This window comes from Ammospiza caudacuta, chromosome 14, assembly GCF_027887145.1.
Source record: "Ammospiza caudacuta isolate bAmmCau1 chromosome 14, bAmmCau1.pri, whole genome shotgun sequence".
NCBI classification, from domain to species: Eukaryota; Metazoa; Chordata; class Aves; order Passeriformes; family Passerellidae; genus Ammospiza; species Ammospiza caudacuta.
In genome coordinates, this window is record NC_080606.1 from 16,589,023 (window position 1) to 16,615,532 (window position 26,510).

Consider the following 26,510-nt stretch of genomic DNA (forward strand, 5'->3'; position numbering starts at 1 on the left):
TCATATAATTTTTTGTTCTTTAGAAAGATTATCACTTGTTCCCAGGAAGTTGAGCAGGAAATATTCAACCTCAATGAGTTTCTCCTTTACTTTTAATTTCCCTCCAACACAATCATGTACTACAAATGTGAGTTTGGAATTCATGCATTGCAGTGACCACCTGGCATTAGCAGAACAAAGGACAATTTTAAGATGATAATATATAAAATACTCCTATCCTTTTACCTGAAAGGTTTCACTCAGTTGCTCTTTACTATATAATCTAAATGAATGCAGTGTTAATTCTCCTGGAGGATAATGTTCTTGAATGGTGATTTAAACTGGCATTAATTGAAATGATTTCACTTCACCCCTGAACATAGAAACATTTCTATTAAATAAAACAGGCTGTGCAGGCAGTGCTCTCTCCAGGCTGATTGGATATTGCTACAGCTCCAATTTCTATGGCACAGAAATAAGGGGTTTTAAGTATTTCAAGAATGTTTATAGCAAAGTTTCGTGTTCAGATTAGTTCTGTACCAGGATGAGAACCATTAGAAACTCCTTTCTTTGTACAGAGGATTATTCAATTTCTCAATTATCTGCATAAAGCAATGAGCATAAAACCCTTCTGTAGACATGAGATCTTTCAACAGTAGAAAAAGTAGATCAACAATCAAGAGAGTTCACACACTAATCTGCAGAGACTGGAAAATAATTTTGTAATACCTCTGTTAAAAATAATAAATATACAATTTCCAAAGGGAAGCACCTTACTGAGGAGATGTTTGGATTGACTCATCTTTGTACCTCAAAATCAGAGTGGCTACAGCTGAGAGAAGGCACAGAGGGCTCAGGGCTCTGCAGTTTGGGTGCAGCTCCCATTTCCCACTGGAATTACCCCAATAAATCCCTGATTTCTATTTCTGGGGGAATTCAAAATATCCTAACCCAAATTCATCCTGCTGTGAATCATGCTGATATCTGTCTGTATATCATCATGTCTGGGGGAAGAACAAAACTCAAACGAGCTAAAAGTGGTTTGCAGTTCATGAAATGCACACTTACACTTCTAATCCCAAATGGGAAAAGTTATTTTAACTAACACTGACTGAGACAAGTGGACAGTTTGTGCTAGCCTTGGCAATAAAAATTGCTAAAAACAGGCAGTTTCAAGGGCTCCAAGCTGAAAAGGAATTGTCAGAGCTTTCAGTTTAGTTGGGAAGTCAGGAGTTTCTCCGTTAACTGAAAAAAATTATAAATTTTAATTACTTATTTCTTCGTTTGCTACGTCATTTTCTATCATTATTACAACCTCACGTTAATGTTATGACCTCAGCAGTCATCAACAGCTTCCCATACTCTCTTAGGAGAAATCTTTTCACCCATACCCTAAAACACACAATAAAGAATAAAAAATGAAGATGTTTCTAGCAGAAATTTCAAGGCAGGGGCTGGGACAGTTACTGATATGCTAAAATTTTATCAGCATCGATTAATACATTAATACAACTTTATCATTATTTTATCTGTGTTCAGAAACGGCTTCAAAATTTTTCTCTCTTATTTCCTAACTGAAATATTTGAATTTCTCAGCCAGCTGCTGGGGTTTAGCTGTGACAGATGCCGGGATTTTTGTAGGAAAGGAGTTTTTGTCAGCAGCCAGAGGGGCAGAGCTCCCAGGGCTGAGCAGAGTGGGGTGGCTGGGGGAAGGGGCTGAGCTGCACTTTTAAATAAGCAATAAATAAAAAGAGAGAAAAGAAAAATGATGATCTGCACTGGAAATATTGCTGCACAAACCAACAGAACTGGCAGGGTTGCAGTTTTGCCTGGGCACAGCTCCAGCACATCCCACAGAGCTGGAGCCCCTGAAATCCAGAGTCTGTGACTGGTGGGGTTTACAGAGCACGGGGAGGACACCCCAAACCCAAACCTATAAATGACACCAACAGCTGAACTCGGTTAAACTGAATTTCTCCAATATCACAGCATCTTAAACAGGCACATTCAACAAACACCCAGGAAGTGGTGACCATAAAAATGTAAATAATAACCTCAAAAATGTAAATAATAACCTCAAAAATGTAAATAATAGCCTCATCTACACCAAGAAAATTAAAATACTCCAATAAATCACCTTGTTTTCATGCAATATTGTGCTTCTAAGCTTCCTTATCATCAGGTTTGCTTCTTGGTTTTGGCCACAGACACACTGAATGAGGTTTAATAAAACACTGAATTTTAAAAATGATATGGCAAATAAATGGCATTTATGTGTTATTGCATTCTAATTAAATAATGAGGAAATCTGGATTTATCCTTTATATACTGATTAATGAAGAGTGCTCGGCTGATTACTGTGAAGAGTTCTCCATTATGACAGAAAATTAATTTAACATAATTCAGAAATTTAAAGAATTGTCGGCCTGGAATGTATCACAAAACTCATGCCATCAATTCTGATTACAGAAAAGATGAAATTGTGCCTCCACACACCTTTTTGAGTCCCAGCTTTCTTAGGATCCAGAAGAATCTTGCTGTTACCTGTCATTTTCTCCCCTGTGTTTCACTCAGGTAATTATTTGAACAGAGGTGTAAGCAGCTCTTTGAAAAATAAAAAATTCCCGAAGTTTAATGAGAAAAGGGCAAAGATGCCTCTCTGTATTTAAATCCTGTTCCCTCTCTGAATTTAAATTCTGTTCCCAAAAAAGTTTTTTCTTGCTATGATAATAGCAAGGAAAAAACCCGTACAATATGCTATAATTACCCATAAAAATAATTAAATATTAATAACAATTAAACCTCCTTTCTACCACATGATTTTCTGTAATAACATCATGGAACAGCATCAGGAGCAGGAATTGCCTGGAATTCTCTCAGCACTTTTCTGCCTTTGGAACTGAATCCCTGGCAGATTTCAAGCGTGGCTAAACCAGTTATTCCTACCTCTTGTATTTATTTCACTCAGAACCTGCCATCCCAGCTCAGTTCTGAAGATGTCGTGTGAAATAGTGTCAGAAGTCATCCAGAAGGCGAGATGACTTCTGACAATTCATGTTTTTCTCCCAGTAAGCTTTGGTACCTTGGAAAAAAAAGAATGAAATACAATTTCCTGACGTGATTCATTGTGACCAGCCACGCTGGCTGGTATTTATGTCCTTCTTGTCATCCAGACACTTAATGCTTTTTGATTATTTCTTCAACTTTTCAGTGTATATTTTCTGTTTCAAAATCCCATGTTTCTTTTAAAATGGACCATATTTTGAGTGTCCTTCACAAATCCTTACAGGAAAACTCTGGAGTGATTTCACTTGGGTTTCTACCTGAAATGAAATTCATACAACTCAGTGAGTTCAGAATAATTTAAATATAGATTTATCTCTCCAGGCTAATCCACGTTTTAAGGCTTTATTAAGAATGCTAATTACAGCTCCTCATCCCAGTGAACACCAGCACAAAGATAGCGTGAAACGATTTGGATTCCTGATTCTTCAGACCAAATCATTGATATTTTTCCTCCCTTTTGGAAACTTTTATTCCTGAATACTCAGCTTTTGTTTGCCCAAATTTGTGCACATTTTATAGGAATAAATCTTTATCTGTGCTACACCTTCAGCATCCTCTGCCAGACTCCAGGGGGCTTTTCCTGACTCCTTCCTTGAGGATATTTTGATCTCTGAATTTAATTCATCATTACCCAGTTCTACACTCTGAAGTTCAATATTTGAGTCTGACAGTCATACACTAAGGAAAATATATAAACATTTATCTTTGAATTTAATTTTTCCCCTCCATTATATATCTACCATTTCAAATGAGCTGCTGAAGAGAAACCAGAAATGATATTATTAATTTTAATGGAGAAATTGCTTTTGCTTCCCGTATTTTTCAGTCTCTGAAGACCTTTGCCTTTGAAATAATTAATTATATTAGTGGTATTTATGGTGTAGTTAAATGTGACTCCAATAAACTTCTGAAAAAAAATACCCATGACTAAATGAAATAATTAGACTTTCACTATCTTGGAAATGATTCTCTAACCACAAATAAATACATGCCATGGGGAATTATTTATTTTCCCCAGCAGTATTATCTATTTACAATTGGGATGACTGAGTATTATTTGAATTTTTTTCTGCAAACATCAAGGCTAAGTGCAATGTACTGAGACACAACACTTAGAGTGCATCTATTGAATCTGAAAAAAATAATTTTTTCAAAAAATAATTTTCTGAAAAACGTTAAAGGATGCTTAAGAGGTAAATAACAAAACATTCCAGAGTATGAATTTGGCACCCAGCAGCTGATACAAAACTAATGAGCATATAATCCAATTTTGCAGCTTTGTCATTGCCTAGGAAGCATTGGGAGAAAACAAATAAGAAAGTGGAGTCATTAAACACACTGAGACAAATTCGTTTTTGTAAGTCAAAAATGACAAAGGAAACATATTAGAGGTGAACTTGCTTTTCCCATTTTTCTTTAAAACTAAACTAAGCCAAGCTAAAATGGATTTGAAGTTGTAATAAAGACAGAAACGTTTTGCAAAGGGGATGGAAAACTGCTATGTCTCAATTCAATATTACATTATAGTTTGGTTTTTAATTATTTCCCTTGGCTTCTAGGAGCTATATAATGAGGTATGATCTTTGGAAATGAATGATCTAACATCTCTATTTTCTGACACTATCAATTCAACCCAACTTACCCTTTTTTTATTTCTCTGTTTTCTGAACTAGATGTTAAATTGTGGATGTAATCCAATATTCTGCTAAATTTGATATGCTAATTTTGTGAAGAGACCTTATCTCTCCTAATCATTTATGAATTTGCATTAACAATATCAAAGACAACCAGGAAATTTAGTCAACAGCTGTCATTATTTCCCAGTTGAGCTTGGAAATTTAAAAAAACAGGTGCTATACATTCTAAAAAAACATGATATTAAACTGAGAAAATGTTTTTCTAAATAATTAGCTAAAGTAGTGTTAAATATTGCAGCACTTTCAAGCTATGAGATATAAATTTATATCAGCAAATGCATAATTATTTACTAAAAAAAGATGAATAGAAAAATAAAGATTTTTCTAAGGAAGTGTCAGGAAGGTATTTCAATCTACATCAAAATCCATATTTACAGGCTGTAAGAAATGATGTTTTGAAAAAACAATATGGATTGCCTATAATTGGGGAAGCTAACAGAATTCTGGACTGGGAGGAATATGTTTATATTGTACACTTCTGTGAAAGGCAGAGAAATTAATTTGTCTCCACTATTTGCATTCAGATTCTAAAGGCCATGTACAGGTTCCATGAGATTTTAATTTGGAAATTTCTTTAGAATTATATGATGCTCATTAAATTCTCCTCCGATTCATTACTATTGACTCAAGAAATTTAATGGACAAAGTAAGAAGAGATCAGAAATGACACCTAAAGATGTAATATCCAATATTTCACGCCAAGAGGTATTTTAGCTGTCAGGATCACAGGAAAACAGGATTTTTTTTTAAAGATTCTGTTTGTGAGTGCTCAGGAGGCTGCATTTATCCCGTCAGTGCTGTGCAATCCACTCAAAACTGATGGAAGCAGACAAATACTACACAGCCTACTACTAGGGGGAAATAAAGTACTACACACTGAAATAAAGTACAGCTGTTTACAGTTTAATAAAGTGCAGTAAAGTTTATGTGCAGGTTTATGAATAAAAACTTCCAGATAGCAAAGAGAAGAAGTCACGGTAAGACCAGGACTGTGGGACTGCTAAAAATTTCTGTGCTGCCCTTTGAATAAATTCAACATCATCAGGGTTTATAATGGATTTCTAACGCTGTGCTCATCCCTGGCAGGCTGTCCACCACCAGCAGCTCTCTGGGGATGGGCACCAATGGCTCTGATGAGTTTTTCCAGTCCTCGAACCACGCAGAGCAAACGTTCCGCAAGATGGAGAGTTACCTGCAGCAGCAGCAGCTCTGTGACGTGCTCCTCATCGCCGGGGACCAAAGGATCCCAGCACACAGGTACAGCCCTTCCTGCCCCTAATTCCCAAAATTCTGCCTCAATTTATGAATCGTTGGTTGTGAATGGAGAGTTACTCTGATTAGTATTCCAGCTAATCACCATTCATATCTATTATTTTGAACACAATAAAATTCAAATGCAAACTGCCGGCACTGTCCACCCTCTCTTCTTGCTGCTGTCAAACCACAGCAAGATCAGCGAAGAAAATCTGCCCAGATAAGCACTCTGGGAGAAAATTAGATTACTAATTACTCTTTTAACTTCACTCCTCACTGCTGCAAGATTTGACTCCTATGCTAATCGTTTCCGTTGTACACACAGTTCATGACATAATAAAGCTGGATTTTCTGCCTGGTACTGAGATGATGAGCTAATTTGCTGTCCTGTTGATGCCTTGTGAAGGCTGCCCTAGAACAGAGACTAGATGGAGCTAAAGAATAAAGTAGGGGTTTATTAAAAGGCCTCAATGGATCCACCTTGGGCAGGACAGGAGTCCAGCCAGGGCTGCACCCAAGATGAACCAAAATGGTCCCAAAATGCACGACCAGGCATGGGGTCTGACACTTTTATAAGTTCTGGTCCCTTTGGAAATTGGAGTTAATTGTCCAGTTATAGTTTTAGTTTATGAAGCCCCACCCTGCTTGTTTTTCTCTCTCCAGCCCACAGGGTTTGTGCTCTGGGGCTGAGGTTTGGGTCATTTGTCCTTGGTCCCAGCTGGAGCAGGAATTGTTTTGTCTCCCTGCTCTGTGCATGGAGCTCAGCATCCCATAATGTAAAGCCCAGAAATACACACTAAAGCAGCACAGAATGTGAAAAATATAAAATATAAAACCTTGAGGCATCTCTGCTAACCCTGCCTCCCCTGCAGGCTGGTTCTCAGTGCAGTCTCTGATTACTTTGCTGCCATGTTCACCAACGACGTGAGGGAAGCAAAGCAGGAGGAGATCAAGATGGAGGGAGTGGATCCTGAGGCGCTGAGGGCTCTGGTGCGCTACGCCTACACAGGTAACCCTGCCCCAGAGCTGCTCCCAGAAATTTATTTATACTTTTCTTCATTAATATATTAATTTTCATACCAAAGTTCCATTTATAGAAATTTATACATATTTTTGTTCATTAATAAATGAATTTTCATACTCTGGGTTGGAATAGAATTTAAAAAATACTCATCTCCAAACCCAACACCTTCCACAATACCAGGTTACTCAGAGCCCTGTTTTGGGGAAAGTTTTTTCCCCAGTCACAATTTTCTTTCCTTTTTTTTTTTACCAACCCAGATCAGATCTAAAGCTGTTAAAGTTCCAATAAAAATGTCCAAATCATTGTATTCAAAATCCACCAAATTCTGTAAGTTAAAATACCTGCTTAAAGAATCCTTCAGCAAGAAAGGAAAAAAAGGCCATCTCAGAGAAAAGCCAAAGAGCGACAAGGTTTTAAATAATGAAAATACAAGGGAAATTACTTAAAACTTTTTTTTTTTGTTTGTTTGTTTGTCCTAAATGAAAACTGCCCAGGTATCCTCGAGTTAAAAGAAGACACCATAGAGAGCTTGCTGGCTGCTGCGTGCCTCCTGCAGCTCTCCCAGGTCATCGAGGTGTGCTGCAATTTCCTCATGAAGCAGCTGCACCCCTCCAACTGCCTGGGGATCCGCTCCTTTGGGGATGCCCAGGGCTGCTCTGAGCTCCTCAAGGTGGCCCACACCTACACCATGGTAAGGTGAACAGCTGGCAGCTTTGCAGTCACAGTTACATACAGAAAAACTCGTTTCTGTTGTTCCCCACCTCAGAGTTCGGCCCTGTAGAAAAGGCAGCCTCAGTGAATTTGAATTTGCAGTACGAGTGGTACCTGCTCCTGGCAAAAAATGTAATAGGGCCTTAACACGGCTCGTGTCTAGGGACAAACAGCAATTGGCCATGCTCAGGCCTTTGATTCCACACAAAGAAGATTCTAAAGCTGCTTTTAAGGTGAGACACTCATAAATAGAGTCAAAATAAAGAATGTGTTGGGAAGATTTGGAATGCTAAAAAAGAAGCACGTCCCTGACTGGAGCATAATCCTCCTCTGGCTCAAAGCAAGAAATGAATATTCAGAGCATGGGAAACAGAGAAGTGAGATAACTTGCTATGAAACTAAATTTAGGGATAAATATTCAGGGCAACAAGATGTGCTATCACAGCTCCAAACACACAAAAAGAATGGCAACTGCTAGAGCTAAACAGATATAAAAAGAATGACTTGTTGGGAGACCCATGGCAGCTTTCTGCTTGCAATATTAGGGGAGGATGTCAGAACCAGTTTAGAGGCTTCAAAATGCTGAGAACTCTCCAGCAGGGGTTGTGCCTGTCCACCTGCTGAAGGAGGTGAGAGAGGCATGAGCAGATGAGGGCACTGCTTGTGCTCCTCCCAGTCACAGCAAGGAATGCTCTGTTTAGCAGCAATTACGCCCCTCTACATGTCAGAGTTTGAAATGGGGCATTTAAGATAGAGGTTTGCTCAGCCTGTATAACACAGTGCTGTCCTTGCTGCTCCAAACCTTTTGGTACTCATCCAAATTCAGGAAATCCCCCTCTGCTGTTGCCTATTTCCTCCCACCAGTGTGAGAACATGGGGTTAAAATTATGGTCCAGATTTCTGCAAAACTGAAATAAAATTGTAGGTTTGGATTTATGATTTTATGACAGTAAGAGATGTTGAGACAATAATCAACAAAGAGATTATGACAATAATTTTTGTTTATAGTTTTTTTTACCACTTAAATCCTCCAGTCTTTCCCAGGAGTTAAACCTTTATTATTTTTTGAAACTATGTGTCAAAAATTTGAGAGTTGAGTAATTAAGAACACCCTAAAATGAAGGATCATGACGACTCTGTGACACTCAGCAGCACTGGGCATGAGTTTTGTATTTTTTCCCTTGAAAACAACTTCTAACACCTCTAGAAGCACCTCCTGTTCTGGCATGGAACAGGCTGAAAATGCTGCCATGAAATAGGACCTGGACCACAAACCCACCCACCATGTTTGCTACTGACAGCTTGGAAAAAGAAGAGGAAACCTGCACCTCTGAAATAAAAATCTGTCTCAAACCCTTGCAGAGCCATTACAAAACACCTTTGGAGAACAGGAGATGATCACAATGCATAAACACATAAACATTGTGGAGGGGGATAAGTAAAACATTCAGGTTTGTTTTGTGGTGGTGAATATGTGGAACTCAGGGGAAAGGCTGGAAAGTTGTCCTGTAAATACAGAGCCCATTCCATTTTCAGAGTGCTGTAAACACCAGATCCATTCAGTAAAACCAGACACAATGGGGCCCTTCCCTTGCAATGTTTTGGCCACAGAGGCAGAGAATTAACAATTTCCTGCCTGGTATCTTTTCGTGCAGATAGAGCTCGTTCTGATAAACAACTGGGTCTATATTTGTAACTAGAAGTGGACTGGCCTTCCTGTCCCTGTTTCTGAATGTCACAAATTGAAGCAGGATATGCATAACGGACCAAAGTTCACATCTCCTTTAATCACTGATACTTCTGAATTTGCATCCTGGCTACACTTGAAAAGAGTTACAGAAAGTGAAGAAACTGCTAAAAACAAACAATAAAATATCAGTTACTAAAATTTTTTCAACTGTCCTATTTCAATCCGGTCCCTAAAGGAGATATATTAATTCTAGGTACAGACATAGAAATTATATTTCAAATGCAATCATAAATTCCTACATGCATCTCTTTGCAAGTAACATAACCCCCTCTCTCTCTTCACCAAATTTCTTTTTTCCTTTGGAATTTGATAGGGAATGAGATAATATGTATATTTGTAGCCTATATATTGATATCAACTCTGATATTGTTGTAACTGAAATGTACAACATTTTTTAAATGAAAAATAATTCTGTGAAAGATTCTAGGTATTTAAGAAACTTCTGGAGTTGGGGAGTTTGATTGCAGCAGTAGCTAAAAGGCTGAGGAGCCTTCATTGGGATTTATCCAACTTTGTATTGCCCAAACAGTGCTGCTAGAAAAGTGAGCTGAATTTCCTTTGCTGAATTTTCTTGCCCTAAGAACACGCAGCCAACAGCTGGCACAGCTTGCTGCAAAAGGATTGGAAGGTTTTGGTTTATTTGGCTCAAAACCTTTGAATCTGCAACAGAAGGGACACATTTTATCTGAGTGTCCACTTGGCAGTTCTAAAATGCACATTTTATCTTCAAATAGTATTTCTATCAAGCCACAGAGCTAAGATCACACTGATGAACAAAAGTACCAGTGGCAAGTCCCTAAGCCAGGACAGAGACATCTGCAGCATGGTGGTATGAAAATGAGCATAATTCCTCAGTTCTGCAAGAGCAGGGCAGCAAAAAGAAACCAAATTCTCCCTTAAAAAATCTACCAAAAAATCCCTACCAAAATCTCCCCTAAATGGTAGGAGGACATTTAATGATCGTTAGAACATCCACAGCATTTCCCTGAATGAAACATTCACAAAGCCTACCTTATCTAAAAAAAAGCTATTTCTACCTGTGAAAATCACCAGTGCATTGAAATCTTCTTTTATTTTTAGGAGCACTTCATAGAAGTAATAAAAAACCAGGAATTTCTTTTGCTCCCAGCTAATGAAATTGCCAAGCTCTTGTCTAGCGACGACATCAACGTGCCGGACGAGGAGGCAATTTTCCAGGCCCTGATGATGTGGGTGAGGCACGACCTGCAAAGCCGCCAGCAGGACCTGGGCATGCTCCTCTCCTACATCAGGCTGCCCCTGCTGCCCCCCCAGGTGGGAACACCAAGGGTTAACGGGGAGCTCTGCCAGCTGCAATGCCTGGATTGAGCATCCTGCAGGCACAACTTGGTGGGAAGGTTCTGGTTGGGACTGGAGATTGTTGGTGGTTTTACACACTTTTAATTTTTTTTTTATATCTTCATTGTTTTTAAACACAGATGAAAATAAACCCCCCCCCCCCCCCCCCCCCTCCCAGTGCCAGTGTAATTACCAGACCCAGAATTACCTCTAAAAAAATGCCAGTCTATTCCAAAAGCCAAGTGTTCCAATGCTGGGTTGGAATAGGTCCCCTCTAACAGCACAGCAATTTAGATAACATGCAAAGATATTTCCTTAGATTTATCAAGCTGCAGGACAGATAAGCGACAACGCTTCTTTCTTTATTGCCATAAAAAGCAGGCAAATATTAAAGGGCCTAAATGAATGCTGACAATTCTGAGCACTGACATTACTTGTCCCTTAATTCTGGAAGAGACAATTCATCCATCAAGTTCCAGAGCTGGACATTCTGTTTTACAGAAAGGTGACACTCCTGTCTCTGTGTCATAGAGGAATCCTTATATTTCCTCAAAATTTCATATAGAATATTGAGACTGTCAGTTCAGGACTTTATGACTGCATGACTGATGCTGCAAATATTCTACCTTGAATAACATATAAAAGTACCATAAACACTTAATTTTAAATATATTTAGTATCTTATAATCACAGAGATATCCAGTACTCTGTGGTAGATTTATTTACTCACATAAGGAGTTTTGCATAGAGAGTGCAGCACTACAAATTTCTGATTTGAACCTTTAGTAAAAGTTAAAAGAAAGAGGTAGGAAAAGATTAATCAAAGCCATCACACTCATAGACTTTCCCCCTCCACCTTTATACAGTTTTTCTTGCATTAAAGCAGAGTTCCCAGCAAAGCACAAATGAGTGGCGAGCTCAAAATGAATATTTGTAGCTACAAATACTTCAATTATTCAAGTACATGCAATTTTAATGATTTAGCTGTATATCAAGATGCTTTTTTCCCCCCCATTTCCTAGCTCCTGGCTGATCTAGAAAACAGCCCAATGTTTGCAGACGACCTGGAGTGCCAGAAGCTGCTCATGGAGGCCATGAAGTACCACCTGCTGCCAGAGAGACGCTCCATGATGCAGAGCCCTCGCACCAAGCCCAGGAAATCCACAGTGGGTGCCCTCTATGCTGTGGGAGGCATGGATGCCACTAAAGGTAAGCCCACAGGTTCATTTGGTTGGATTAATTCATCGTATTACAGACACTCAGGAAACACATGACATTTGGTTAAGTATTTCCCATAGGAATGTGTCAATTTAGGGGTAAAAAGGAAGAAAAAGCAAATCACAGGACAGAATCCTACGTTTCAAAAGTGCTTTCTTCCTGTAAGAATCATATTTGTAAACAATACAGTTATATTTAGGTGCAGACTAAAGAAGTTTGAGTCATATGGTGGTTTTTAAAATTAAAATTAGCATGAATTTTTGTGAAAAATAGTTTAATTTTGAATCTGAAGGAAAAGTAAATATTTAAAATGTTTCAAGATTTGTTTACTATTGAACCTTGTGGTCAGTATTCTGACAAAGTAAGAAAGCTTGGATTTCAGAGAAGCAGAAAAATAAAACCAAAAAGCATCACTGAACTAGAGAGAACTCCTACCTAATGCTGATAAATCCTTATTAGAACATTCCAGGTGCAAAGATTTGTATTTTTCATGAACACAGCTTTTCTTCAGGACTTCAAACACAGGGTTTGTTTTTTTTTTTTCCCCAGATTTGTAGTTGAAAGTTAATTATTATAAATATATTCCAGTTCCTATTATTTGATTTTCACAACTGCAATCAGGTTACAGCTTTAAACATGGCACTATTCTATTTAGGAAGCAGAATATTAAATCATTTTCTGCAGGAACCTCAACTTCAAACCCACAGCTTGGAGCCAGAGAACTCTAATTAGTTTAAAGTCTAGCGACTCACAGCACAGAATTACTTTTAGCTGTGTGAGTTCACTTTTAATAGAATCACAAAGAAGATAATCCATTTCATGGTTTACAAAAAGCTGCTGACGACTGGTTTTTCCCCACATGAGAGACCTTGCAGAGCTACCTCCCTATCTCTGTGCAATCAAATCAGGTGCAGAACACACATCCATCCCCTGCACAACAGGAAAACACTCATTCCTAGCACAATTTAGCAAATTGGAGTTAATCTGGTGCAATTAAGGAGATTCATTAGCGATACTGAGTATTTATGAATTATATCAGGCAACCAGGTAATCTTTAAAGAAAATAAGAACACAATTTTCCAATCATTTTTTCCCAGTAAAGGTTATGCAAAGAAAGGGTTATTTCACTCAACACGTGCACTTCCTCTTGGTGCCTCTCTTACTTCTCACCTTGGAGCAAAGCCAGTTGTTTGAACTTTTGCCTTTTGGTGGGTAGGAAGAGCAGCATTTCTGCTCCTCCTGCTGCCCTCCACAGCTCTGACTCAGATTTGGAGCCTGGGCTGGATTGGGAGATAAAGGAGCAGCAGAAGGAGACCAGGATGCTCTGGAGGAGCAGCTCTGAGAAGGGAATATCTCCCACCCCTGGCAATAACACTGCCTGTGATAGACACCAGGCAACGCCAGCTTTGCCTTTGTGCTTATCTCAGGTGGGATACCAGGACAAATCTCAAATTCCAATGATCAAAAGAAGATCAAAGAGGTGCTTTTGGGCTGGAATTTTGAAAAACGGGAATGCGCCTAAACCACGTTAGGTTTTGTGACTTTCAGATCTTGGAGCCTCTGTAAAAATTGCAGCCCACAGGGTATGGCTGAACACACTCAAACCTGGCTGCATTTTCCCTGTGTTTTAGTTAGTGTGAGAGATTTCCTTTGAAGTGGAGAACTTTGGGGCACTCACGTATTAGCATAGAATAAATGAGAAGGAATCAAAGCAAGGAGCAGCAAACAGAATAACAAGATGGAAAGAACAGGCAAAGAAACCCAGCTGCTCTGAATAAAGGGGAGAAAGCAGAATTTCTGCCTTTTATTGCAGATGGAGCTGGTTTCTTTCCCAACCTATACATGTGGAAAAACATATAGATAAGAGAAAAGACAGCATGAGATAAACTCTTATTTCACTGAATTTCTGCAGTACATCAGGTGATCTCTAACAGATCTCTAAACCAAATCCTACCTTTCTTTTCTGCTTTACTGCATGGCTGTTTTCCTGTTGTAAAAAGTAATTTCTTAGCCACAAACTGCCTGTTGTTATCTCCCAAACACCACTTGTCTGGTCTCAAATCCCAGTCAAGGAACAAGAAATCAGCTCTGTGTTCCTCAACTGGTTGCCTTTGACTGAGCTGAATTTGAGCTCCAGGGCGCAGTGGCAATTCTGCCTCGGATCTCACTGAGCCGTGGCCTTGCTGTGCTCAGCAGCTCTCGGAGGAGCAATTGTGCTCACTCCTGAGCAGTGATGGGAGCCAGGGTGTGGGGAGGTGTCAGGCTGAATGGCAGAGCTCCTGCTCAAGGAAGGGTTTCAGTAAAATGTTAGTGCAGGTCCAGTGACCTGAGAGAAATGGAAAATGTGTGTGGTGTGTTAGAGCAGCCAAGCAGCTGCTGCAGAACTGCTGCACAGGTGAGCCTCAGGCAAGATACCTGTGGGAAGCAGGTGTGCACTCACACACAGCCCTGCCTCCTGCCTGACTCCATCCTAAAAGGGAAAACACACAGGATTCCTGAAGATGCTTAACCAGTTCCTCAGACAGATACCTGGAGTCTGGTTTTAATATCACTAATGCTTCAGGCACTAATACGGTTAAACAGCAGATTGTTGTGAGGCACTGTAATCATAAGAAATATCAAAAAACCCCAAAACAAACCCACAAACCCTCTACTCTCATGGTATTTAGGCAACAGATCCAATTCACCTCCAAAATGTGCAGTGCTACAAAAATTGCCATATTGCAAATGCTCGGGCACCCCCAACGAAGGCAGGAATGATGAGGAGAACTCCATTTTCTCAGAATGCCAATTAATTACTTTATGATACTATATTATACTAAAGAATACTATACTATACTAAAGAATAAGAAAGGATACTTACTGAATGTTAAAGGGATAATAATGAAAACTTGTGACTCTTTCCAGAGCCCTGACACAGCTTGGCCCTAATTGGCCAATGAGTCAAAACAACTCACACCAGACTCCAATGGAACAATCTCCAAACACATTCCACATGAGCACAACACAGGACAAGCAAATGAGATAAGAGTTGTTTTCCTTTTCTCTCCCCCTGCCTTTCAGCTCCCAGGAGGAGGAGGAGGGAATTTTTCCAGAGAATGTGAATGCCACACTGCCACAATTTAATTCTCCATTTCTTGCCACCAGTATATTCTCCTAGACTTGCCAACCACGCATGCAATTAATACAGCTTTCTCACTGGGTTCACACGAGAACTGAAGTTCGCAGCAAAACCTCACACAAAAAATTTCAATATTTTATAATTTACTCAAGTTTTGAGCTGGCTGCTGGTGGCTGGGCACTGCTCCCTAAGGCTGTCTCTGTTCGTCACAGGCACCACCACAATTGAGAAGTACGACCTGAGGACCAACAGCTGGATCCAGATTGGGACCATGAACGGGCGGCGGCTGCAGTTTGGGGTGGCCGTGATTGACAACAAGCTCTACATCGTGGGGGGCAGGGACGGGCTCAAGACCTCCAACATCGTCGAGTGCTTCAACCCCGTCACCAAGGCCTGGACCGTGATGCCCCCCATGTCCACACACAGGCACGGCCTGGGTAAGAGGGGCTCTGCCTCTGCGAACTCCCAGCACACACACAGGGCCTCGATCCACTCCAGCACTGCTGAGAAAACTTCTAACAGTGCGCAGAGACTCCCAGAAATATTCGTAGAGGACGTTTTTCAAAGAGAGATTTGCCAATTGCCATAATTTTATGATTTTATTAGTATAGACCTAACTAGCACTGGTGTTCCAGGGTTAATTTTGCTGGTAGGTAATTCCAAAAGATAAACTATATAACTATATATATTATTTTTGCTGTATAAACTATAGTGAAAATAATTAACTTTTCACATGATTTAATGGTCAAATGATATGTTTACAATACAATAACAACCTGATTTTATTTATTATTTTTTTTATAAATTATGAATTAAACCCAGAGGTATCAACCACCTCTCTAACTCAGATCAGGGCATCACCCACACTGAAGAAAAGAGTGTATGGAAATAAGTACAACTTCACCAGTTCTAATGTTGTAATTACAAGAAGTTTTACAGAGCTCGGCAGTGACTTAGTATCTATGGTTTTTTTTACTGCAAAATAATCCTTAATATTATTCACACTGAAGGAATAATATGAATATGAAATCTAGAATTTATTTCCAGAACTGTAGAAAATAAGGCTACGTTTAGAGATGAGTAGACTGTAACAGAGGGAATATGATGATTTCTGAATTTATATATCCTAGGCCTTGTGAAAAAGCTGGCTTCTCTTAAGTTACAGAAACAGGTATTGCTTGAAATCATCAGTAAGTTCAAATACCATGGAATATTTCTATTTTTGTGGATAATAGAGGAAGATTGATCCAGAATTATTTGGCAAAACAATGTGGCCTATGTCACCTTCTCCACTGCTTGACAGAGAAAGGATCATGGAGGCTTCTTACCAGCTAGAGCACCAAATTTATGAAACCAAACACTAGTAGGTGGCAAAGGGGAAGAAGACCAAACAGATGAAATAATTTGCATTGAAATATTTATAATTCCTGACTGCAGGGGCATAATTGTCCCCAACAAGTAGGTCACAGCCATAAATTGGAGAGCCCAAAGTTTTGCTTCAATCTGTGCCTGGTTTGCAAAGCTGCCTCACTCTTACAGTCCCCATTACCTTCAGGGAGATTCTGTGCAGTTGGTGCTTTTGAAGAAATCAGGCCATGTATATTTAGGCCTGAAAGACAGATTTAGAAAACTTTTAAGCAGCTAGATTGAAACATTTTTCCTTGCCTAACAAAGGGAGCAAAGAGCAGCAGCAGCTCCCAAAGGGAAGGCACCAAAGCCCTGCTCTGGAGAAGCACAATGGGCCAGGCTTTGTCCACCCAGAGCTTTGCAGTGACAGCCAAGCTGGCTCTCCTGTGCTTCAGGAGCCAGGAGGATAGGATAGGAGCCAGCTCTCACCCAAGAGGCATTAAAATGTTGTGGTGCTCTGGCTAGTAAGGACAGCCAGCTACCCACCCACCAGGCTTCATGCTGGCAGCACTACAGAGCTTCAGCTGGCTCAGAATTAGGGGACATTGCTGGTTTGGGCATATTTTTCATTGCCTGACTCGAGTTTTGCCTTTTTGTAGGAGAACAACATCGTTCCCCAGTTAGGGGCTCAAATTTGTTTTTGCAAGGTCACCAGAAGTGACAGAGATAAAAGTCCAAGAAGAGAACATCAGAACTAAAGCAGCTTTCCTCTAATCTTTTGGCAAAAGATAATGGTTATTTAGAAGAGCACTGTATGTGAAGTGCTTGTTTATCTCTATTTATTCTTCCAAATGAAAAGGCAGCTTTCAGATCATTTAATACCAGCCCAAATTGCTTATCTGCATACGGGGAATTAGCGAAATGAATTCGCCGCTGGTCACCGAAACCAGGAGATAATTTCTCCCTAATTCTATTCCGTGTCCCTAATTCTATCTCTGAAGGAGTAGCGATGCTTGAAGGACCAATGTACGCAGTTGGAGGCCACGATGGCTGGAGTTACCTGAACACGGTGGAGCGCTGGGACCCGCAGGCGCGGCAGTGGAATTACGTGGCCAGCATGTCCACCCCGAGGAGCACCGTGGGGGTGGCAGCCCTCAACAGCAAGTATGCAACAGGAAAACCTCTCTCTGGGCTTTCATTTGCTCCCTTCCCTGCCAGTGCAGCTTCTCGAATTTTATTTTCAGGCTTATGGTTATTAATGATCTCGAGGAAACAAAGAGAAAAATGCAATGCGTAGAAATAACAAAGGAAAGCCTTTCCTCTGCTGTGTGGTAAATTGATCGCAGGCTTGCAGTAAGGTTTCAAAAACATTTCGGCCTTTTTAAATTATAGCAATGTGAAAATGTCATTACATGCACGCCATAATTTTACCTAGAGTGTAACATACAGGGATATAAAATCAGCTACTTTAAAAAATGTTCCGAGTTTATGTTTACACTTAAAAATAATTGTGTTTAAATAGACTTAATGTGTACGGAAACAAAGGCTTTCCTTTGTCATAGAAATTCACAGCCAATTTTTAAAAAGGTGTATGAGGTGTTTGATGGAAAGGAGATGAGTTTATTAATTATGTATGGAATAAACAGTCTCTTCTAAATCTTATCCAGTCCAGACTTGCTCCACTCTCCATCTCTTGGTTAAATACACAAAATCAAGTGTTAATGCACCAAAGCATTCTGCTAAGATGCTAAAGCCACTCAAGCCCTTTTACATGGGAACAGACAACTGTGGATCTTACAAAAATTTTGTTAAAAGCCTCTGGTTATGGAGAATACCATTTGAGCCAACATTTCTTATTTAACCCTGTGGGAAGCTCTCAGCAGTCTGTAGGGGCTGGGAACACTCAGTTACAGGCAGACAACTGCTTTTACCTGGAGCCTTTGCCACTGGCTTCCCTGGTCTCTTTGTAAATTCCCAAAAAAGAGAAGGAGAAAAAGCAGAAACAAAGATGTCAGCAAAGGGATGTTTGTAAATGCAAGTTGGGGGTTTGGATTCATATTGCAAGCAGGATTCAAATTGTAGAGGCAGAAGTGCCTCTCCAGGTCCCTGCTATAGCTCAGAGGAAATGTTCTCAGCAGAAACCCAACCAGAAACTCCTCCTGGTGCCTTCCACAGCAGCAACATGCAGGAAACCACTTTGTCAGAGAGGAAATCAGCCCGATCCTGACTCTGTTCTCAATCATTGCTGATACAAACTGTCTCCAGCAGGGCTTAAATCACGTCTGTGAGGCTGCTGATGTAATTTCTGGCATAGCAGGAGATCAAATGTTCATCACTCAGTGCTACTGCTGCGCTCCAACCAAGAGAATGCTTCTCCTTTTCCTGTTTCCCTAAACCACACCATATTTTTTCCTGTTTAACCCCACCAGCAAAGCCTTTGCATATCTGTGGAGCAGCACTTTTGGACCAATAAATGCTCCATTGAAAACATCAGTCAATGATGCTATATTTGGTCTTTTCCTCAGAGAATGGGAAACACCACCGTGTTTGGAGACATGTTGTGGAAAACAAAGGATCCCAACCAATCACTTTGTGTATACAGAGATTTCCTTGGCCTGTGAAAGCTGTGTAAACAAGCAGGCTGTATCAATGGCATGATGTGAAAAGAAAATAAATCAAAGCCTTAAGTTTTGTATGGATCAGACAACAAACTGCAAAACCAAACTCAATTTTATCAAGTGAAAAAACACTAGGAGAGAGAAAGCTGGGGATTTTTTGTTATTCTAATGGTGAATAGAAGAATATTCTAGTTAAAATATGCACCAGAGAAATTGGAAAGATTTTTAAGTCTCTGGAATAAAACAGGCACTTCTAAAGGAAAATTCAGCTGATCTGGTTTACTCTGGGCAAGTTGCACATTTCCCTAGTTCTCTAATAAGCTGCACTACATAAATGAAATTTCATGGCAGAAAACAATAACAAAGGTATGAAAGGGAGCAGAAAAACCAGCACACTCAACACCTGAACACATCTTCTATTACTTTCCATCCTAGTCCAGCAGCACCCAAGTCAGCTTGAGACCAGAAACAAGTTCAGGCTTTGCAAAATTCATTGACAAAAAGCCACAACCCTCTGACATTTTTTAATATGGATTACCACAATTTATTCCTACAAGTTCCCCCAATGTTTTTTAACGGGGATTACCACAATTTATTCTTACATGTTGCCCCAACATCAGCTGTTTAAATCTCTGTTTGCTAAGAGCCTTTGGGCTGAACAAACAAGATGACACAAGGTGGTCCCTTCTGTCCAGCAGATTTTCTTAAATACAGACTCAGAGGAAAATATATTTACTATATATTTTATATATGTTTTTGATATCTGTTCAAGTTATTAAAGTTAACTGCGCAGGAAAAAGTTTTAATGTAATAATATATCATACTCTGTAACCCTGTCCCCGGGAATGCCACCATATGTTTCAAACATATGCAGCATCTTTCAATTCAGCTCTTTCTATTGGCTCACATTTAGAGAACCTCACATGAATTTTTAAGCTTCATTTTCATGTGTGGCTGCTTGAACATTTCCATTGTAAGTGAAGAATTTAACTTCATCTAAAATGTCTTTCTGTTAGATGGCGAACATCTAACATGTTTGCCTTTGAGCAAAGGAAGTTTCAGAGCGCACCAAATAATGACAATTGTAAAGTGTTCTGAATGAAGTCAGCCAGATGAAATTCTCGTTAGTGGGAGAGTAGAGACTGAAATTGTTTTCCTGCTTGCGGGTTGCTGTCGCAGGCTGTACGCGGTCGGTGGGCGAGACGGGAGCTCCTGCCTGAAATCCATGGAGTGCTTTGACCCCCACACAAACAAGTGGAGCCTGTGTGCCTCCATGTCCAAGAGGAGGGGAGGTGTTGGTGTGGCCACCTACAACGGGTTCCTGTACGCCGTGGGAGGCCACGACGCTCCCGCTTCCAACCACTGCTCCCGCCTGTCCGACTGCGTGGAGAGGTAGGAAAACATTTTGCTTTTTTTCCTTTTCTCTTCGCATTCGAGAAGGGATTCTAGAATAGATTCTCTTCATAGTTGGAGTGTTGTGTTTGTAAAACATATTCCGCCTTTTTGAAATAATATTTTGAGCAGGAAAAACTGACTTCCAATACTTTTGTGATAACGAAAGAATTAGACCTCAGCAGCAAATTCCTCCCTTCTGCCTGACCTACCCAAGAGCCAGGTAAAAGGAACTGAAGTACTGAGACAAGTTAAACGTGTGACCTTCCTATTTCTCAAATGCCAGGACTCAGGTTTAGGTGCTTGTGCCATATGCTGTAGGAATGAAACACTTTTAAGTTGTTCCAGTAATTTGACTGATACTGATAAAAGATATAAAAATATAAGAAATATCACACAGTCTTGTCATTTGGGGAAAAGGAAGGAAAACTGAGCAGGTGTTAAACCCTGCTGTGAGCAACAATGGCCAAATTCTGTTCTTACTTAAATGGGGTAAAGCAGGAATTACCTGCAATTCACTGCAATTTATATTGGAATAAATCAGAAATAAAATCAATATTAATGTAAGATGCTGCCATGCATTTCACGTCAGAAACTTAGAGCTACTACACAAGATATTTAACTTCTTTTATAGTAAACTTCTATGAAAACATTAATTCTGAGAATAAACAGAAAACCAAAGGCTTTAGGGAGGAAGAAAATAAGAATATATTGAAATTAGTTTTGCTGAGTCAACTGGTGGCCATGCTATCATCCCCTCAATTCCCATTTGTGTTTAAAATCTATTGATGGCTTAATGTAACCGAAACAAAGAGTCTGTAATCGAAAAGTGAAAACAGGAGCATTTTCTGTGTGCTTGAAGGCCCCTCTAGTGGCTAAATCAAAAACTGAACTGTGGCATTTACAATATCTGAAAAAATCCCTTTGCCCAGGATTTTTCTCCTGAGAAGCTAAAAGGCCTCAGAGAATAAGGAAAACAATAATTATCTGATTTGCTTCCTGCGTGGAATGTGTTTGGAGATTGTTTACCCACAGGTGAATGTTTCATTGGATTCTGCTGTGAGTTGTTTTGACTCTTTGGCCAATCGGGGCCAGGCTGTGTCGGGACTCTGGAGGGAGTCATGAATTTTCATTATTATCTCTTTAGCATTCAGTAATATAATCTTAATAATTATAAGATATATTATCTACTAATTAATAAGATAATATTACTGAATACAGTGTTCAGTAATATTATCTTATTAGCATTCAATAATTCTTTTTCGCATTATTATCTTTTTTAGCATTCATGTCTTTTCTGTATTCTTTACTATAGTTAGTATAATACTATGTTATTTACTATCCTTTCTGTATTATTTAGTATAGTTTGTATAATACTATATTATTTAGTATCCTTTCTGTATTATTTAGTTTCCTTTCTGTATTCTTAATATAGTTAGTATAATACTCTATTATTTAGTATCTTTTCTGTATTCTTTAGTATAGTACTATAGTATAGTATATATTCTTTAGTATATTATATAGTACTATATTATACTATATAGTACTATATAATATAATATAGTATTATATTTTATTAAAGAACACTACACCATAGATAGTATAGTTATGCTATCTTTAGTATAATATTCTTTAATATAATATAGTATTATAAAGTAATAAATTGGCCTTCTGAGAACATGGAATCAGATGCATCATTCCTGGCTTTGTTGAGACATTCCCAGCAAACACAATACCGAGTGACATCTCAGTTGTATTCATTCAGAGAAGCAACACAGGAGAAAACAAGCAAAAATCAGCAATTTAAACCTGAAACGTGCCTCCACCACGCATATTTCTGAATTTGACCCCCACGTTTCCTAGGTATGACCCCAAAACGGATGCCTGGACCACGGTGGCCCCGCTGAGCGTGCCGCGGGACGCGGTGGGGATCTGTCCCCTGGGGGACCGGCTCTACGCCGTGGGCGGCTACGACGGCCACTCCTACCTGGACACCGTCGAGTCCTACGATGCTCAGAACAACGAGTGGACAGAGGTAACGGGGGCCCAGGGGGTGCCTCAGAAAGGGCAGGGGATCTTCCTGCAGAGAGGGATAATTCTGTCCAAATAACCGGGAAACTGTCGCCGCTTTGGAGAAAAACGACGCGTCGGGATGTAGGAAATACTGTATGATACTAGAGGTGGGCTCCCATAAAATATCAGCCCCCTTCCCTGCAAAATAACCACATAAAACTTTTCACACTGAGGGGTGGAGGAAATGCATGGACAAGCAAACCAGCTTGCACAAATCACTTGGGGTTTTAAGTGCTTGAATTCAGTGTTGGCAGAGCTGGTGTGTTTGTCAGCCATGCCCTCTCCTGGAGGCACCTCCAAACTTTTATATTTATGGCCCTCCCCACTGAGAGCAAAAGGAAATCCCTGCACTACCAGGATCCTTTTGCAGCCATCTAAAATGTCTTCATGTTAAATGAATACCAGAAACAAGTCCCTGGTTTTGAAGACCAACAACAATCCCTGGTTTTGGAACACTGGATGTGGAGGCCTTTGAACACGCCAGGGGGACAACCCCAGGCTAAACATTTGTAACTGAATTTTGCCAAAAAGCCCAAACTGTGTTTTCATACCTTAGTTAAACCTAATTTTTTTAGCATTACATCAGTTTTAATAAACAAATTGCTTTCCTATTAATCTGAAAGTAATTTCTTCTTGTCCTATCCATAGATGCTACTAAAAATGTTTCCTCCTTTTTCTTGTCCTTTTTCCTTTTCCTTTCTAGGAAGTTCCTGTCAACATTGGCAGGGCTGGAGCGTGTGTGGTTGTTGTGAAGTTGCCCTGAGGACTGTAAATTACCATGAAACTGAACTGAGTGGAGTCTCAGAAGTGAAGAAACATTTCCAGGACAGTACAGACTGCTCACACCTCAGCATCCCTCCCTTACAGACAATATTGATCCCTGAGCCATCACACCATTGCAGCACAGAAGTGTCTTCCTGCATCACAAAAATCAGAAAACTTTGCAGAAGTGAATGACTTTGTTATGCCTAATATGTAAAATCCAGTAAAATGGTTTAAATGTTTGAATGGTTCAGGTTTGTCACAAAATTGTATCTGTTATTTATAAATTGCAGCAGTGAGAGATGTGTATAAGAATTCAAAAACTTTTTTTCCTTTCTATGTTGTCAGGAATGCTAAAGTTTATAAAAAAGCTTTTATATTTTAAGTACATGAAAATGACTATGAAACACCTCCAACAGGGAACTGCACAAAAAGAAATATTTACTCCTAAGTATTACTGTCAACAGAATATTCTCTGCAGAAGCAACTTAATTTCTATATTCAGAAATTAAACTCCTAAATTAACTTTACAATCAAATCAGAGAAGCAGATAATTTGTTTGTTCTTTACCATCCAGCACTGCTAGAACTGTGACAGAATTTCCTTTTTTGCAGTGTATTAAACTGAATAGTAGGGCTAAGATACCTTTATCCTATTATGTGCCAGCAGAAAGAAATCTCTCTTGTCAAAGCATAATGCAAATATAATTTGCAATAATTTTCAGTGCATAGATTTGTGATATTTTAATGCTGCTCTGTGTCAGGTTACTCATGGATTTCTCTTTGCCCACTAACCATCTGTCAGTATGTGTTAAACTAACCTGACTATTCTTGGGATAATAACCATGCATTAAATTTTAAAACAATCACGTGATTACATTCCTTGAACATAAGTTACAAAATGAAATTTTTATATCATATTGATATGACAATCTTTGACCTCAGCTGAAGATTACCAGCTTTCTCTCATGTACAGTAGAAATATGGTAAGGAATAAACCACACCCACTGTGTAACTTTAGATACCATTTCTGTAAACCTGTTTATGTTCTATCTGGAATTAGTGGAATGATGAAAATCAAGAACAAACAGGAAAAGGATCACCTGAGAACAGCACATAATATTCCACTTGCATGATATTTTCTTTTTTGTGTGCCAATTTCTACTGTTTTGCTTTAATTTCATTTTTTATACTTTCAAAATGCTGAAAGTGTATTCTAGAAAAAAGAATGTATGTAAAATATTCTATGCTGTAAAGCACAATAATTGGTCAGTATCCACCTCAGTGTTTGTTATGTTGATGTTTTGTCAGTATCAGAAAATTCAGGACAGAGACAAAGATCTCTGAATGTGTAGGCCAACTTTCCTGATAGAATACTGTGGTTTCAGATTTTAGCAATATGCTCTTTTAAAACAAATTTATAGTATTAAACTTATTGAATGCCTCTAAGGAAAAAAAAAAATCTCATAAGCATATTTATAAAAAAAAAGAACATTTTTAACTTTAAAAATCAATTATGTTTATATATAGCATGCTACATTCAAATAAACTTTACTTTCTCTGCTAAGAAATTTTGGACTATATTTTATATTTGGACTATGCTTTCAAAACTAGAAGACACAGAAGCATCAATCTCATTTTTGTACTCCAAAAGAACAAAAGATGCACAAAAATCCCCTTGTAAAGAAAACCAGCTCATGGGTTCCAGAATTCACATCAGAAGAATATCATTAAATATTTTAATTTCCCAGCAGATGAAGGATCTGAAGCAAACACAAGGGGCCGAGCACAGACAGAATCTGCCCGTGGCACTGGGGAGTGGGAGCTGGGAGTTGTTCCTCTCTCCCTGTCCATAGGGGAGCTCTCTGTCCACATACCCAGAGCACCTTCTTGCAGCAAACACCAACTTTTAAACATTAATAATAAAAGTTCTAACATTTCTCCCTTATTCTTTGTCATCCTGCTTCGGCCCTGCAACAGCCACGTGCAATCTTTTATGTGAATAAGGATTTGTGTGGATGCAGGGAGAGGGTCCCTGCTGCTTTTCACTCAAGCTATAAATCATGCTTTTCTCTTAAAACAGCACACCCTGCTTCCCGGAACCAGCACAGCCCCATGTGTTTGGAAAACACTGGTATTGAATGCTCATTTTTAAAATAAAAATAAAAATTAAAAAATATATTAATTTTATGAATTATTTCTATGTCGACGGAAGGAGACCCAGACGTCCGTTTGATCATCATAGGCCCAATTTTATTGATCAGTACGGCGGGTTAAATACAGTTAATAATGAGCTTCATACATATTGCAAAAGTTGAGCTCAGGATTGGTCAGTTACATATCAGCACCTACGCCTACTTCTGCATTCCTATGGTTCTACTTTTGATACTTTTCACATATTCTCAGGATATATTCAGGAAAATCTCTACTCCCTCTCCTCATGTTGCAGCAAGGTCACTGCTGACCTTTCCTTTTAGCTTGCTGACTGCTGGCTTTTCTCTCTCAGTTTAACCAGCGGCATTATTTCAGCGTGGCCTTTCTCAGCTAACCAATTATTAATAAATCTCTCCACATTTCTATTTTTATTTTAAAATAAAAAAATAAGACAAAAATGCTTATTTTTCCAATAAAAATGATACATTGTGCAACTTGATGCCAACATGGGCAAGAGGCACATCAGGACAGACTGACAGATTGACAATGCCAATGGGCCTGACCCACTAAGGCTTTGCAGGGAATTTGAAGTTTTCTTGGGAAAAAGAAGGCAGAAGCCTCAAGTGAGAGAAAGCAGCCATGGCTCCTGAGCTAATTGAGAGGTTTATAAATAAAAGCCCATCTCCAAAAACCTGTTCAAGTCTCTAGCACCTTAATCCAAACACACAGAATCTTTGAGGTGACACAGAACTCTCCTGCCTTTGTCCCCTTCTCAGCTTGCAAATTTTATTAAATGCTCTGTCAGTAAAGAAGACAGGAAACACTTAGGGAAAACACTTAGATATAAACTATCTCCTTAAATGCCTCTCAAAATACACACTGCCATTTCTGTAATTTAATAAAGGCTCACAAGGAGTATTAGAACACTTCTTGTATTTCTTTACAGCTCTCTAAAGAAATCGTGTCATGAGGTTTGCTTAGGTAAAAAATAACACAAGGCAGAAAAAATGTCATGGTTTTAGCTTTCA

At 39.2% G+C, this 26,510-nt stretch overlaps 1 protein-coding gene across 1 annotated transcript in view; it reads left to right on the plus strand.

Moving 5' to 3' along the window:
• Positions 1-24,899, plus strand: part of KLHL4 (kelch like family member 4) — a 37,791-nt gene extending 12,892 nt beyond the window's left edge. Inside the window, exons 2-11 of the mRNA XM_058814039.1 lie at positions 5,829-5,999; positions 6,869-7,005; positions 7,515-7,711; positions 10,562-10,774; positions 11,821-12,007; positions 15,350-15,574; positions 17,486-17,648; positions 20,282-20,494; positions 22,358-22,529; positions 23,271-24,899. Of these exons, the coding sequence (XP_058670022.1) occupies positions 5,829-5,999; positions 6,869-7,005; positions 7,515-7,711; positions 10,562-10,774; positions 11,821-12,007; positions 15,350-15,574; positions 17,486-17,648; positions 20,282-20,494; positions 22,358-22,529; positions 23,271-23,330 (1,738 nt within the window). The 3' untranslated portion in view covers positions 23,331-24,899. The remainder of the gene's footprint in view (positions 1-5,828; positions 6,000-6,868; positions 7,006-7,514; positions 7,712-10,561; positions 10,775-11,820; positions 12,008-15,349; positions 15,575-17,485; positions 17,649-20,281; positions 20,495-22,357; positions 22,530-23,270) is intronic.
• The last annotated feature ends 1,611 nt before the right edge of the window (positions 24,900-26,510 follow it).